General features: G+C 44.7%; 1 protein-coding gene across 4 annotated transcripts in view; it reads left to right on the forward strand.

Annotated features, from left to right (window-relative positions):
• COL4A6 (collagen type IV alpha 6 chain) overlaps positions 1-16,109 on the forward strand; it is a 186,752-nt gene that overhangs the window by 158,934 nt on the left and 11,709 nt on the right. For all 4 annotated transcript variants that reach the window (XM_019487795.2, XM_006262670.4, XM_019487794.2 and 1 more), the window contains 15 exons: positions 1,892-1,963; positions 2,338-2,445; positions 3,572-3,793; positions 3,989-4,150; positions 8,300-8,470; positions 9,627-9,770; positions 10,062-10,187; positions 10,495-10,676; positions 10,921-10,984; positions 11,950-12,024; positions 12,380-12,487; positions 13,122-13,229; positions 13,700-13,771; positions 15,126-15,251; positions 15,952-16,068. In XM_019487795.2, the coding sequence (XP_019343340.1) occupies positions 1,892-1,963; positions 2,338-2,445; positions 3,572-3,793; positions 3,989-4,150; positions 8,300-8,470; positions 9,627-9,770; positions 10,062-10,187; positions 10,495-10,676; positions 10,921-10,984; positions 11,950-12,024; positions 12,380-12,487; positions 13,122-13,229; positions 13,700-13,771; positions 15,126-15,251; positions 15,952-16,068 (1,857 nt within the window). The remainder of the gene's footprint in view (positions 1-1,891; positions 1,964-2,337; positions 2,446-3,571; positions 3,794-3,988; positions 4,151-8,299; positions 8,471-9,626; positions 9,771-10,061; positions 10,188-10,494; positions 10,677-10,920; positions 10,985-11,949; positions 12,025-12,379; positions 12,488-13,121; positions 13,230-13,699; positions 13,772-15,125; positions 15,252-15,951; positions 16,069-16,109) is intronic.

Raw genomic sequence — 16,109 nt, forward strand, 5'->3', positions numbered from 1 at the left:
ATTGTCTCTAATTTTGTTGCTTTCCTCTGGACTCTCCAGTTGGTCCACATCCTTCTTGAAATGTGGGGCCCAAAAATGTACACAGTACTCTGAGGGTGAGGCCTCACCACTACTGGATAGAGCAGAAGAATCACTTCCTTTATTTTCAAGTGACGTTGCTATTAATATAACCCAGTATAATACTGCTGGAGTTTTTTTGCAACTAAAGCACACTATTGGTTTGTATTTAGCTTATGTTCTACTAACTCCTAGGTCCTTCTCTGAAGTACTGAAGCCTGACCAGTCACATTCCCCATCCTGTATTTTTGCATACAATTATTTCATCCCAAGTAGGACTTTGTTTGCACTTGTCCATGTTGAATTTCATCTGGTTGATTCCGAGCCATTTTCCTAGTCCATTCTGGATCCTAGTCCTATCCTTCAGAGTGCCTGAAACTCTACCCAACTTGGTGTCATCCACAGATTTGCCAAGCATGCCCTCAGGCCTATCATCCAAATCATTAATGAAAATGTTGAACAATACCAGACCTAGGACAGGCCCCTGGAGAACTGCACTTGATATCTCCTCCCAATTAGACTTTAAGCCATTGATGACTAGTCATTGAGCATAATGATCTAATCATTATGTAACCACTTTAGAGTGCCTTAATCTATGAGAAATGGAAGCTATGGAATGAGATTTACAGCTGCTGATTCTCAATTACTACCTAATAAATCAACAGCTGAGCCACATGGTTATTTTTCAGACTGACTGACTGCCAATAGGAGAATCCTATGGACTTCATAGACTTCATAGACATTAGGGCTGGAAGGGACCTCGGAATATCGAGTCCAGCCCCCTGCCCTAGGGGCAGGAAGTCAGCAGGGGTCATGGGATCTCACCAAGATAAATATCCAAATTTCTCTTGAAGGCATTCAAAGTAGGTGCTTGAACCACCTCCAGTGGAAGGTTATTCCAGACCTTGGGGGCTCGGACAGTAAAGAAGTTCTTCCTTATGTCCAGCCTGAAATGGTCTTGAAGGAGTTTATGACTGTTCAGCCTTGTTCACCAGAGTGCCCCAAGGGATGACAAAGTTTCCCCCAGATCCTGGTCAGCACCCCTTATAAACTTATAGGCAGCCATCAGATCACCCCTGAGCCTGTACTTTTCCAGGCTGAAGAGTCCCATAGCTCTCAGCCTCTCATTATAAGGTCTGTTTTCCTGACTTCTGATCATGCACATGGCTCTTCTCTGGACTCTCTCAAGCTTCTCCACATCCTTTTTGAATTGTGGAGCCCAAAACTGGATGCAGTACTCCAGCTAAAGAAGCAGAATTTGCAGAGGAACTGCTAGCTCTGGTTTAAACCTGTGGAATGCCTCAGCAGAAAGAACAAACCGAGCAAAGGCTAAGATTGTTCACAGAAACAAATCCATGTCCCAGTTTTGGCTCCTATATTGATATTTTATTTGAGGTGTATTTTATATAGTTAAGCATCCAATAAATACGTTGTCTGAAGCTCTGATCACCCACTAGCTCCCACTGGCTTAAAAATGAACCGATCCCTAGTCTGTAATTTATTTGGGGAAGGGACTTTTCAACGTGCATTGTACATTCAGTAGTGTAATTGGGCCTACATTAATGTTTATGGCACCAGAAACACCTAGTTCTCAGTCCTGTGCCAAACCCAGCCTAGACCTCTATAGTTTATCATGTGTTCTTAAAGCAACTCCACTATTGGATATGATCACCCTACATTCCTTTGCTGAGGTGGTGTTGCACTTTGGGAGATGTGAATATGCAGTGCACAGTGCTTGCCTTGTAGTCTGTAGAGCACACATGGGCACTAAATGTTCTCACTCTAATCCACTAAACTGAAAGGGAGACACCTTCACTACATTTCTTTTTTCTAGGTATCACCTTACCCTGTGTTTTTCCTGGAGCATTTGGTAACCCTGGATCTCCAGGCCACCCAGGATTACCAGGTATGGAACCGAGAGTGTTTTAAAGTCTGTATCCTCTGACTGGCTGGGAGGATAAAGCCTGCATTTGAATCACTGCTAAACAATAGCTATCACAATAGCTTGATTAAAAGGGGATTGTGTTTCTTCCAGAGTTGCTGGGGTTGATTCTCACAAAAGCCATATGATCTATATGGGCCACCACTCTGAATTTTGCACCAGTCAGTGTTATTTCAGATTCTTCTCTTCTGTTCATGCAACTGATCATGGCTTTGGGGATAGCTAACCTTAGTTCAGTAGATAAGTATTTCAAGGTTAGATTGGCAGAAGATGATGCAATTCTCTTGGCAATGATATGCACATATACCCTTAAATGAATTGCTTTTCTTTATCTGCAGGTCGCAAAGGCAGCAAAGGATTTCCAGGTATTTCAGGCCAGCCTGGATTATATGGATCAAAAGGACAGCTAGGTTCTCCTGGGTTAGTAGGACCACCAGGTGTTCCAGGTAAGAGAGAAGTTCTCCATGATTCCTTAATTGTCTTTTTAGCTGTACAATAGTTAATTATAAGAGGTCTCAGATTTTTGCATAAAATAGCCCTTCTTCTACCTGCTTCAGCTCAGGAATGGTTCAAACCACTGACCTCTCCAGGTGGGATCACTGTTATTTAAGAGAAGTTTTCTATAGTTCTCCACAACCCACTACCAGGTGTTCTGTGAGCACTAATTTTAGTAGGAAATCAGCTTTTAACCATCCTCAATTCTGAGTGGCTTCCTCAATCACATGCTAGCCACATACAGTGCTGAGAATCTTCATACAAAGCATGGGACTCTTCAAGTACTGTGATCTAGCAATGGTTGTAAGTCAGAATACAGAGCAATGTGGCACACACAACAGGCAAAAACTCATAAGGGGAGATTTTTAAATTTTGTTTCTCTTCTGCCTGTCTGTTTCTGTGGAGAAGACTGCAAACTTATCTGACCCATTTCCTGCAGGTTTGTCCAAAGGAATTGAAGAAATAATTGCAGTTGCACTGGTTGCATTAAATGAGCAAGTGCTTTTTCCTTTCTGTAGTTTAGCAAGACCACAGAGCAACACTGTTAATAGTGTAATTTTGTTTCATGATTCCCCACCATTGTTGTACCAATTAATTCAAAGACTTCTGAAGCATCTGTCCCACAGTGCCTGAGGCTGACATTGGGAAGCATGGGTTTCTGGGTAATATCTAGACACAATTGAGACAAGTAGGATGAACAAGTGCAGCTACAACATGTGGCTTCTAGCCCTTACTAGTGAGACAGGGGTTGTAGATCCAGTTGGCTGTAGTCCAGACACTAAATAATGGCCTTTTCATACACTGGATTGGTACGCTCCTAAAGTAGAAGAAAAAGCTGGTGTGTGTGAGCATTACAGCCTCAAAATACTCCTGATCTTCAATTTCATTTAGAATAACTGCATTATTTTCTGTTCTTTTTCTCTCTCTTCTCCACACTTAAATATTCCAAACTTAAGCCTTTCTTTAGTTTTCAGACGATTTTTTTTCTATATGAAACTAAAAATATTTGGTTAGAAGTGCCAATGAGAGTGGATATTCTTTCCTTCTGCTGTGCATTGTGTTGGCTTCTTGTTTAAGGCTTTCCTGGGATCCGAGGAGATCAGGGCCCACAGGGACTTCCAGGACTTGATGGGACAGATGGTTTACCTGGAAAGGCAGGAACCCCAGGATTAGCAGGTGCAAAAGGAGCCCTTGGTGAAGTGATTGATGCTGAAAGTGGAGCTCTAGGTGAGCCTGGGAGGCCTGGATTCCCAGGAGATAAAGGGCTTGCCGGGGAACCTGGATTTCCTGGACTGAAAGGTGAGCACCACTGCTGCTGGTTTATAAAGTTTTACACTTCCTAATACATTTGAGAGTCCAGTTTTTCTGTTTTTTGGAGCTGCTTGTAGTTCTGGGTTTACTGAGAATCTAGTATAACTCTGAGATTTTTTTTAAATTAAAACATTACAGCCCTGTTCTTACTGGTGCAGTCATGTCCTGACTCTCTGTTTCCAGGTGTGGATGGAAGGCCAGGCTTACTGGGCATTAAGGGCGAACAGGGTAATCCTGGCCTTCCAGGCATTGTTGGAGTGCGAGGACCTCCTGGACCTGGGGGTCCATTTGGCATTAAAGGAAAACCAGGGACAGCTGGAACAGTTGGCCTCAGAGGATCACCAGGTATGTAATGTCTTTAGTAAATTCAAGCACCATGGTATTAAGCCAGATTTTAATAGAGTTGCCATGCTAAACTTGTTTACTTCCCAGTGTGAATGGATGGGTATAACTAAGTGCAGAATTTGGGCATGTGGGTTAGACCTCTCCCACCTGGAAATGGGGCCATTATGGTGCTAGCTCTAAGGGGGGTAAGAGAGAGTAAAGCATCGTAAACTTACCATGATTTTACCCATTGCTGTATTCCTTATTTGCAAAATGACTAGCTGATAATCTTCATTTTCCACTTTGTGATTTAATTTGTAACTATAACAGATCATTAGACAATGACTCTCCTCAGAAGGTGAAATCCTCCTGACAGGAATAGGCTGAAAATCACTCAGTTTCTTAATACAAATGCTGTACATTTCTGTATCACCTGGGGCACAGAGGAAGACCACTATGATTCTCCTTCCCTTAGTGGGGGCAAAAGGCTCTTGATCGGGGTGGGCAAAATATGGCCTGTGGGCTGGATCTGGCCTCTAGCGAGTCTTTGTCCAGCCTGAGGTGGGTCTCTCAGTCCCGCCTGACCCAGGCACTGTCTGGCAGTGGCACGTCCTGCTGTCCCCTGGGCACACAGCAGAGCTGCGTTGGCTCCACAGTTGGACTGCCTTTCCAGGCAGCCTGGGTGGCAGTGGCTCCTTCTGGTTGCTGCCGCTACTGCTGGTCTGAACTCCGTGGTACCAGCAGGGACCCACACTACACAGCCTTGACCCTGTGCCTCCTCCGGGCTCACCTGCCTGGGCTCAGCAGCGGCAGCATGGGACAGAAGCTGCTGCTCAGCGCGGGGTAAAAGCAGCCCCTTTCCTTTTGCCACTGCCAGCACTTCCTGAAATAGCATCCCAGAGCCCGTGCTGGGCTGCCCAGCAGTGGCAGCGCAGAGCAGACACAGGGCAGCCCAGCGTGGTGCAGACTCTGGGAGGCTATACCAGGAAGCACCAGCAGCAGCAAGGGTGAGAGGCCGCTTCTCCCCCAGCTCTGAACAACAGCTTCTGTCCCGTGCTGCCACTGCTGAGCCTGGGCGGGCAAGTCTGGAGCAGGCGTGGAGCATGCGGGGTTAGGGCTGTGCAGTGTGGGTCTCCACTGGTACCATGGGGCTGGGGCCAGTGGCAGCAGCAGCCAGAAGGAACTGCTGCTACATGGGCTGCTTAGAAAGTCAGTCCATCTGTGGAGCCACCCTAGCCCTGCTGCCTGCCCAGGGAGCAGCAGCAGGATGCACCACAGGTGGACAGTGCAGAGCGGGTTGGGTCCAGGCTGTGCCTGGGTTTTGGCTGATCTTCTCTGATGGAGGTGAGTCCAGAGCAGGCACAGGGTGCACGTGGGCTACGTGCTGTTGGCAGTGGTGGGGAGGCACCACAGGGCATGTGGGCTCTGGGCTGTTGTGGGCTGGGGGCTGAATGGCTTGGGGGGGCACATGCAGGGGGCTCCTATGTACACCCCATCATACTTGTAAATCCCACAACCACACCCTGCCCCACACACAATCACACACCCCACAAACACTGCATCCACCCTCCCCCACACATATACCAACGCACATCTGGGGGGAGCCCCATGCATTGCTACACACATCCCACCACACACAAATGCACTGACACCCTCCCCATGCACACCCCCAGTCACCCTCCCCCTTCACACACCCCACAGCCCCCCAAAAACCCCATACCCACCCATCCACCCACGCACATACCCACAAACACCCCCCCACAAACTTCCTTTACCCACCCATCCATATCCATACACACCCCCACATCCACACACACACACACCTATAGCCCTCTACAAGCCCCATACCCACCCACCCTTACCCTGCTACACTCCTCCACCTACAATATACAAGAGTAAGACTTTATTTTGAGCTATTATGCAATCACCTCTATATACACAACAAAGCACATACAAATCATGACAAAAACATTTTTTTAAATAAAATTAAATGATGCTATTGTCAATGTTTGATTTTTAGTATATAACTTGTTTTTTTTCTGGTTCCAAGATAGCAAACCACCTTCCCAAAAGAAGTACTTCTGGGGGCAAAGGGAGGGACTTCTGGTGGCAAAGGTTAGGGGTTAGGGGCTGGGATTTCTGGTCCCAAGATGGCAACCAGGGGGCAGGGCACCTGTCAAGGGGTGGGGCTACCCTTGTGGCCCTCGACAGCTCGCCAAAACTCATTAAGCAGCCCTCCACTCTAAATAACTGACAACCCCTATCCTTGAATGTACTAGTGGTTCTTTGCTGTACTACGTGGAATCTTCCCTTATAGCATCCTCTGCCTTGTTTTGGGGCCTAGGTGTTTAGTAGAAGAGGCTGGTCTGTAAGATACTTTACAGCAGGGCAGTCAAACTTCTCGGCAGCTGGGAGCCACATGCCATGCAGGTTGCAGACTAAGGGGGTGGCTTGCCATGGCCTTCCACTGCACTGGCAGCCCAGCTTCTCCCAGCCCTGCTTGCAGCCTTACTCCACTCCTAGCCAGGCACACTGTGTGGGCAGCACCCCACCTCCAGGTTGCATCCAAAGGAACGAGGGGAGCAGGTTGCAACCAAAGGAGCAAGGAGAGCAGTGGCCAGCAGGAGTCTGTAGGCCACATTAGCCTGTTGCAGGCCACATGTGGCCTGTGGGCTGCTGCTTGGACAGCCTGCCTTACAAGATGACAAAGCTGGAGACCAATGACAGCAGAGAAATAAGATAAAGTACATAACCTCCATGTTAGCTGAGATGACCCTTATAGAGTGAGTGCTGTGTAGCCATTGCATTTTAACATGGAAGTGGCTTCTGCTTTTGTACAGCTTTATATTTTGGGGTGCTTTGCATTATGACTCCTTTGTCTTTTAGTTGTTATTTTTGTTTTAAGCCCCCAACTGGTAGATGATGAACACCATACAACTTCAGTTTTGCTGCAGTATTCTTTCTGAGTCATTAATTTCTTTTGTAGCCTTGTGCTTTCTGTTCACATATTTTGTCTATTTTTCCTTCGCCATGTTTCTATTCCATTTTCCATCAACTCTCCATTTCTGATGTCACACTGTTTGGTTATGGGTTCTTCACATAGGCTGTCAAGGTGAGAAAATGCACTGTAGCATAAAAGCTCATGGACTAACAGCCTAGCTTTTACTGCTACACGTATTGCATTGACTATAGGTGATACCCCTTATTTCTGACTGTACCAGGAAACAAAAACCATTGTACTAAGTATGCTCAGATGGTAACAAAACAGGTCCTGTAAGCAAAAGAGTCTTTATTCTTAGACTTCAAGGACATTTTTTTTCTTAAGTTAAACAGATATTTAATCCCTTGTGTTTAAAAAAAAAAAATTTAAAAATCAGGTTGTACCTTTAAGTGCTAAAGTTCAAGGGTGATGCAAAGCTAGTCAGTCTGGTATTTCTGCTTTACATGACATCTCTCAAAAGTTACCTGATTTTTTTCCTTTAAGTTATATCTGAGCATTCCCTTTTTCGATGGTTTGAGTCTTTAACAAAAAAAACAACAAACCCAAATGCTTGTTAGGTTGCATCCAAGAACATTCTGAAATATTTAAAGATACAATTGAGCACCCATGGTTTTAACGTTAACCCTGGAGATGCCATTATCGTAACACATTCAGGAGCTGGTTCCATTACTCTTACCTAGAGATCTAGTAAAAAAGTAGCATAACTGCATAATGGCATGCTAATGTGAAAAGGAAGCTTGTTTATGACCAGTCCCTCTTCACTTGATCCCTTTGGTTGACCCAGAAACCTGTGATGGGGACTAAGCATTGGCAATATTGGTGTTCCCTATGCCATGCTCTGGTTTGCTTCCTTGATGTTAAAGGTAAGATCTACTGCCCACTTCAGTGGCTGCTGAAAAAAAAAGCCCAAAATAATTCATAAGGGGTTTCACTCTTGCCAGTTGTGTAGTGATGTAGGCAGTAACCCTTTTAGGCCTTTTATTGTTAGATGACTAATGCTTTTGCATTTCTAAACTTTATGCCTACTAGAAGGCTGCATGTAACATAATTTCAAGGTCCATCTCATATTAAAAGCAGTGCTATGTTTAAAGCATTTGGAGAACCGTTCACTGAAATGTCCAGAGGTTTGTGTGGTAAAAGCCATTGAGTTTTTACTTGTGTTGATTCAGGGCTTCCTGGAGCACAAGGACCGACGGGTGATGCAGGTCCCCCAGGCCCTGCTGGTATGAAAGGCTTCCCAGGTCTTGATGGTGTTCTAGGACCTCCTGGAGAAAGAGGATTCCTAGGGCCACCTGGGCCTTCTGGTAGAGATGGACGTCCAGGCTTCCCCGGACGAAAAGGTACATGTATGAATTGGCAAACAATGGCGGTTAAACCATTAGATTCAGCTGCACAGGAATAGCAGTGTTGTGATGATTTTAGACCTGGGCTTGTCAGGAAAAACTGGAAGTTACAGGGAATTTGTGTTGGGATTTGTTTCACTGCTAGATCAATGGTTTGAATTAGAATGGGTTGGTCATTCAAAGTTTTGGCTGCTCATTAGACTTGCCGAAGGAATTCTGAGTCCAGTTCCCAGGATCAGCCATGTGGAAATCACGCTAAAGTTGGTATTATTAGCAGTGGGTGACCTAGTATTCAATCTATAGATAATACTAACACAGAAGACGATAAGACTTCTGGAATATATACTGGAGAAACAATATCAGGAACACCAAACAGCTATATGTTGTGTTATCATTTGCTTTAAAAGATAAGCTGCATTTTAAAGCTATTTTTTTTTATCTAGTCACAAAACAATGATACAGCAAGATGTATTTAATAGTCCACTTCATTTTCTCTAGGAGAGAGATGACCCCTTGATGGGGAGAATGACCTGTGTATAGCATGGATATAGCAAAATTTGCCCTTTTCTGTAGGGGAAACCCTTGTGGTTTAGTCAAATATTGCAGTTTCACACAGAAGCACTGCTATGGTGGGAATGAGTATGATCTTTAGAACATAAGGCCAGATGCAGAATCAGAGAAGTCAAGATAAAAGTGAAGAAAAAGATTAATCCAGTGATAGGACAAGGGTGGCATCCTAGGGGAGACGAAGTGAAGCGCACAAACTGGGAGGAAAGTAAAATGTCAATCTCTATCCTAGCCATTCAGAGCTGACACAATAGTTAAGTCATTTTGAGAGTCCTGTCTTTTTTGGAGGAGGAAGTTAGCAGAGATTTGATGTCAGAAGTTGTTTCCCTTTCAGTCAAATGGCTTTTTTCATCGTAGTGGGAGGAAGACTAAGGTCTCAGCAGCAAATTTGGAAGGTACTGATTCCATGAGAACAAATGAAAACATACCCTGGGAAAGGAGCCATTGAGGAACCACTACTGTATTTGGTGTCCTGACTGGTCACACTTTAGGAGACTGCTGTCCCTCCTTTTACCAGTTAGATTAGTATGAAAAATACTTTAAAAGACTCAATTTCTTGCTTTGTTTCATAACTTCTTTCCCATAGGTGAAAAGGGCTCCCCTGGTCTGATTGGCTTCCCTGGCATGCCAGGCCCATCTGGCAACCCTGGGCTGAGTGGTTTGAAGGGGAGTCTTGGTACAACTGGCAGGAAAGGAAATGCTGGAATTCCTGGAACCTCTGGTCAAAAAGGTGAGCTCTGAGAAACTAATTATGGTTCAACGTCTGGGTTTTCTGTAGCAGGGAGGGTGAGAGCTGTGTCTGATACGTGCCCACCCAGCTGTTCTTTCCCCATTCTCCTATATTATATTGTAAGGATGCAAAATCCACTGGCTTGGTTTTCAGCGTCACTAAGTTCCCACATCTCTGAGGGCTTCATTGGAGTGGCAGCATTGAGGACAGCTCATCTGGCCTCTCATGTTTATATCCTCTCATTCTAGAGAACCTTCTCTTGTGTGAACTTAACTATTCTGATTTCTTCAGGTGACAGGGGTGACCCTGGCCCACCTGGTCCCCCTGTTCAGAAGCCTCAAGAACTGGTGCTGGCATTGAAGGGAGACAAAGGAGATCCTGGGTTAGCTGGACTGGAAGGATTCCCAGGACCTAGAGGTATTTCTCAGCACTCAAGTTTTAAGGGAAGGGTTTCTACCCTTAATCCCTCCCTTACAGGTGACTGGGAAGGGATGTGCTGTCCATCTGGCAGTATTATATTACTCTCTTCATATTCCAAAACAGGCTTTCACTTGACTGCCCTGATTTTGTCTTAAAAATTGTTCTTCACACCTGCTCTTTATTGTGTAATTAATAGAATCTCTATGTATTTTCAGGTCACATTAGAGAGGCACTTCATTGGCTGTCCTCAATGGCTCTGTACTGACATAGTAATAATATATCTTTCTCTTTTGGGTAAATTCAGGTGATAAAGGATTCCCTGGAACCCGGGGGAAACCTGGTCTGCCTGGTTCACGTGGGCTACCAAGCAGGGAGAGAGGCTTAGCAGGTGATCCAGGTCTCCCTGGCTCCTTTGGACAGCCTGGCTTTCCTGGACAGAGAGGAGTAGCTGGTATCCTAGGATTCCCAGGAATGCCTGGGGAAAGTGTAAGTATACATCATTTTCTCTAAGTGCGCTTAGAAAAACCCCTGTGTTCTGCTTGTTTCTGCTTCCGGAATCACATTATCAGCAAAATCAGCTCTCTTCCGGAAAGAGCTGATACTGATAAATGAAAGGTGGGGTTGTCATTTTTCCCTAAATAAACGTATGTTACTTCAGTATTACCCTACAGCACCCAAGTTGCAGGCTGTAAGAATGAGCATAAGCAAACAATGTTATGGTTTTTATCAGGGTTCAGAGGGTATCTCAGGAGCACCAGGATTCCCAGGGACTACTGGCTCCATTGGACCAAAGGGTAAGAAGTTGCACACTAATTTCCACGCCTCTTCCAAGGGAACAACCCAACACAGGCCATAGCGTGAAAGAGAACCAAGGGGGACAGCATGACAAATATTTGCAATTTTTTTGCTTGCTTGCTTGGATGTAGATTTTTCAAGCATCGCTCATACCAAAGAGGGGATATGCCTTAGAATACAGTTTGGGTGGTCCAGTCACCGCTCACCAGAAATCTTCTGTATTGAAACCTGCTCTGTGTATCCCTTCTCCCCGCTTTTATTTAGTTCACTAAAAGTCCATGCAGACTGGGGAAGAGCTTTTCAAATGTCCTCAGCTCTGCTTGTGGTAATAACACCGTGCAGTGAGGAAAACCTTTGCAATAGTTAACAAAAACAAAAACTTTAATGAAGTTACAGATGTATGAATTAGTCCACATAACTTTGTGGTGCCAGCATGTGGTATTCTTTATATTAAAAACCTACCTGCTTGCCTAGACAAAGCATAGGTGTGCAGGCTGAGATTTTCAACTGAATTAAGCTTGTGACTTCAGTGGGATATTCAGGGGGAATTTGATACCTAAACACCTTATGCTTCTTTGAAAATCTTGTCCATAGCACTTCTCTCTAAAACATGTGGAACACCACAAGAGGTGCCCAAATCTCTACGTAATCAAGAACTACAGAACTGAAGGGCAGTTTTGGAGTTATAAACCATAATAATTCCCCACGCTGAATGTGTATCTTACTGAAGCATTGCAGTTTTGCATCTAAAGCCAATGAAACTATTAAAAGGATTTTCTCTCTCGTAGGCATGCAATTTAGCTTGTCCGTGTTGAGTAAGTGAAATTGACCTGGTATTTTCAGGAGTGGAGGTTTGAGTAACCCCATAAGACTACAATTGAAGAATGAAGGGTTTAATTATGAAATGATCTGTCAGCACAGTGGAGGCCTGAGGAAAATACATCATCTCTTTGCCTTTCCCCAGGTGATCGAGGGGAGTCGCTTGGAATTCCAGGTGAACCAGGAGCTAAAGGAGAACGAGGGAATCCTGGATTTCCAGGTAAGGTAATTATTGTGGATTTGGGGGAGAAAAGCTTGAGGGTTTAACCCTGAGCAGAAATGCACAAGTTTGCAGTTCTCTTGTCTGAAAGCCAGAATCAAGTATGATCTTTTCCTGCAGCTGAGAGATGTGTGATCTAGAAGCTGGGCCAGCCATGAGCCTGGAAAAGTAAACTCCCCACAAAAATAGCCAGATACTAATCTTGTCTGTCATGCCCCACACTAGGAAAGATGTTAGTTTATGCCAGATCCATAAGTAAAAGAGCTGATGTATTTATATTAACTCTTTATATTAACATTATATTGTATTAACATTATGTTATCGTCTAATGTGAATTATTCTAATTTCTTTCAAGGTGAAAGAGGGAAAGAAGGACCAAAGGGAGAACCAGGATACCCAGGAAGCACTGGAACAAATGGGCTTAAAGGAGTCCCAGGGGACCTTGGCCTTCAAGGACCACCAGGTACCACAGAGTGCATAGCATTATTTGTTACCTTCTCTCTCTTCACCTCACCTGTGATAGGGCTGGCTGCCTCACTGTAGTAGAGGTGTCATCAAAAATACATAAGACCCCATGTCATGTGACACTCTTTATTTCCCTCTATTCCTCATCTGAAATGTGGAGCCATGTTCTTTAGTAATAGACGTACAGAAGGGCTGATATTTTATTAGAACTCCTGCAAGTCTTAGCCCAAAAGGTGCAGCCATAAGGGAAGCGGGGAGGGGAAATGTCAGTTATAGCTGTCATGACATTAACCAGACTCTGAACTGCCTCTGAGGTTGAAACGTCTATGAAGTTACCTATAGTCTCCAACTTTCAGTAGCCTCCCCCTAGCTGCCTAGGTCTGGCCCTAGCTGGTCTCAATTTTTTCATTAAAATTTTGTGACAAGAAATGGAGCTTTCAATGACATAAACTTTTTCCACAAAAAGTGTCAGTTTTTTACATAAAATGTTGATTTCTCTCCCCACCGTCAAAAGCTGAAATAAATTGCATTACTACATGAGCACACCAGGTTGTGCAAAACATAAAGGACAGTTGTCCAGTGTGCACATATGAGAGAGTCTGTCCCATGCCATTTTGTTGCTTGTCTTTTAGGAATCCCTGGAAATGCTGGGCTGAGAGGAAACACAGGCCTTCCAGGTCTTCCAGGGCAACCTGGTTCTGTAGGATTCATCGGACTTCTTGGGGTTGTGGGGCCAAAAGGTACATCTTTGTTTGAGTCTGCAATCAGAAGGAAAAATGCCAGCTCACAAAGCCACTTGTTGGCTGAATTTGATACAACAGACAGCCAAGTAGCAGCCCACAGTACTTGGGCCAGCTGAGCCTGCAGCCCATTTCTTGGCAGTATCAGTGCAGGCTCCAGCTGCTCAACATTCTAAGAGTCACGTTTGAAAAGGGAGAGGCACTTGATGGCTTTGTGGTCTGGCTCCATAAATAGGGTTTGGTTGCTGGCAAAAGCTATAATTACAAGAACCAACAAGAGAAGTTTGCATTAATGTGACCTGTCTAAAGGAAAATCTTACCTTCAGAAAATATGAAGCATGTATTAAGTTGCTAAAACTTTACATATGTGTATAGTTCCTGAGTTTTAGATATTTTAATCCACTTAGAGATGCTGCTTACATGCTACTTGCTATTAACTAGCCATTCAAGCTTTGATAATGTCTCCTTAGGTTTTCCTGGGTTTCCAGGCTTAAATGGTCTGAACGGATTGCCAGGCACAAAAGGGTCACCTGGAACACCAGGTAAAGAAAGGCTTTGTCCAAAGAAACTTCTGGAGTAATGCATGTGCTGGGATTTGTGTGATTACACAGTGGGTGCATCTACATGTGTGCTTTACTGCGGAGTTCACTAAGTAGCTCAGCAGTGAAGTGTCACTATCTACACGTGTGCTTATAAATTAAGCCTGACATAAGTACTGTCTGCAACAAATACTATCCTACAGTGGAGTAATTTATGCCACTGCAATACACATGTAAATGGTGACCAGGGTTGGCTGGGGCACAAGAGTGCTACAGTGCAGAGGCTGCCTGCTGCCTAGCCCTGCACTGTAGCCAACTTGTGCCCCAGCCATCCTCTCTGCTGCCCAGCACTACCACTTGGTATATGGGGCTGGCCTCCCCAGGCTCCCTGACAGCCTCAGGCTGCTCTGCCCCTGCTCAAACTGCTGTGGTCCCAGGTGCACATGCTGACGTTGTGCCCTGGAGCCGCTGACTCCAGTGCAAACTGCACCAGAGTTTATTTTTCTGTGCTAATTGCATGTGTAGATACACCCATTTTGTCACCAAATAGGTCCATTTTAGTCATGCTGGAATTAAATGAAGTAAGAAATAAATCATCTTTTGCAGCTAGTGTGAGTATTCTTACTAAATGCTTGTAATCAAATTCTGTTTCAGCGATACAATTTTAATACTAGAGTTGGTGGGATTTCACACATAAAATGTATGAAAACAGTAAACTCAATGGCCTTTTGGCAGGTGCCATTTAGATGGAGTTCTAGATTTTGCCTGAACTCCTAAAGAGTTCTGTTGCAGCCAGACAGTTGATTTAATGAAGTGATAGGTCTTTTCCATCTGTATATCTGTTGTTCTGATTTTACTAAAGCAATGGCCAGATATTTGATTTGGTTTGGAGTTAAAAAATGACTTGATACTCATAGATTCCCCTGTATAAGGCCTGTTCTTGTAGCCCTCACTCATGATGGCAGTAGAAGTGACAGAGCTCTTTGGCTGGCTGGCTGTGGGCTTCAGTGCAGCCCACAATTCTCGCCAGCTGCTTATGGGCACATGCTTATGGGCTATGTGCCAGGGCTTGAAAGGGAAGCAGCATTCTCCATGCTGCTCATTTGCGGAGGAACTTCCCTGCTAACTCCTGCATGGCTTCTTGTAGCCACAGTACACAGCTAGAGCAGCATATGAGAGGCCAGATTCAGCCCAGCAATTTCTCTGAAATCCAGGAAGCAGAGGGATGAATGGAAAAATCTGTATCTTAACCGCAAGAAGGCATTACATTAATCTTAATGTATCAAAGTGTATTAATCTAACTTCCATGAAGCTGTCCTAATAGGCCTCTTTGTCATCTTTAAATGTGTTTGATTAGGCTTAAGTGAACCTGGATTGCAAGGCCCTGCAGGACTTCCAGGTCCCAAGGGTGAAGAAGGTCCTCCAGGAACTGGCATAGGAGCTCCAGGACTCCCTGGGCTGAAAGGATCCTCAGGAGACATGGGTAAATAGTAACAGTCCTAGAAGCAGATGCACTATAATGTCTGATGGAGTATACAAAGACTTGGGGCAAATAGGGTCAGTGCAGTTTAACAATGAGTCATAGAGATGGGCCCGTCGTTTTGTAAATGTATGTGAGTCTAATAAGTGAAAAATCACTGATGAAATAGTTTTTATAGCTTTTATAGTTGTCTTTTCATCCTCCCAAATAAAAAAAAATGCTGTGTTGTTCTTTTCTGAGGGAAGGGGAGCGGTGTATGAAGAGGGATGGGGTTTTCCTTATTTTTTTAGGATAACATCCAACAGGCACTAATCCTATCAGTATAAATTTTGCACCATTCACACAGACAATCTCTGATGATTAGTGTAGAGCAGTGATTCTCTACCAGCATGCCAGGGTACCCTGGGATGCAGATATTGTGAAGGGTGTCTCAGGAAGTGTGGAGGGATAAGTGAGGTGTGAGGAGATAAGTAGATAAGGGCAGGCAGTAGCTTAGGTTTTCCCTGCTTAGCTACTGCCCTAACCCCACTGCCTGATGTCTGTGCAAGGAGGTAAGCTCTGTAATACATAAGTTAGTTTTTGAAATGGGGTGCTGCTCAATTCACAAAAGTTAGAGGGGTGCCTTGAGTCTAAAAATGGTTGAGAACCACTGCGATAGAGCCACAATCACTGTTTGGTTCTTAGTGTTCCTTTGTGATTCTAGGTCCACCTGGCCCTGTGGGGCTGCCTGGTCTACCAGGAGCTCTTGGCATCTCTATTCCTTCTGACATACCTGGGAGACGGGGTGATCCTGGCCGTCCTGGAGTCAGTGGGAGTCCAGGTATGGAGATTGAGGCCTCTCTGCTGCAGTTCATTTGTGTT

Source organism: Alligator mississippiensis, chromosome 8 (genome assembly GCF_030867095.1).
Source record: "Alligator mississippiensis isolate rAllMis1 chromosome 8, rAllMis1, whole genome shotgun sequence".
Taxonomy (NCBI): domain Eukaryota; kingdom Metazoa; phylum Chordata; order Crocodylia; family Alligatoridae; genus Alligator; species Alligator mississippiensis.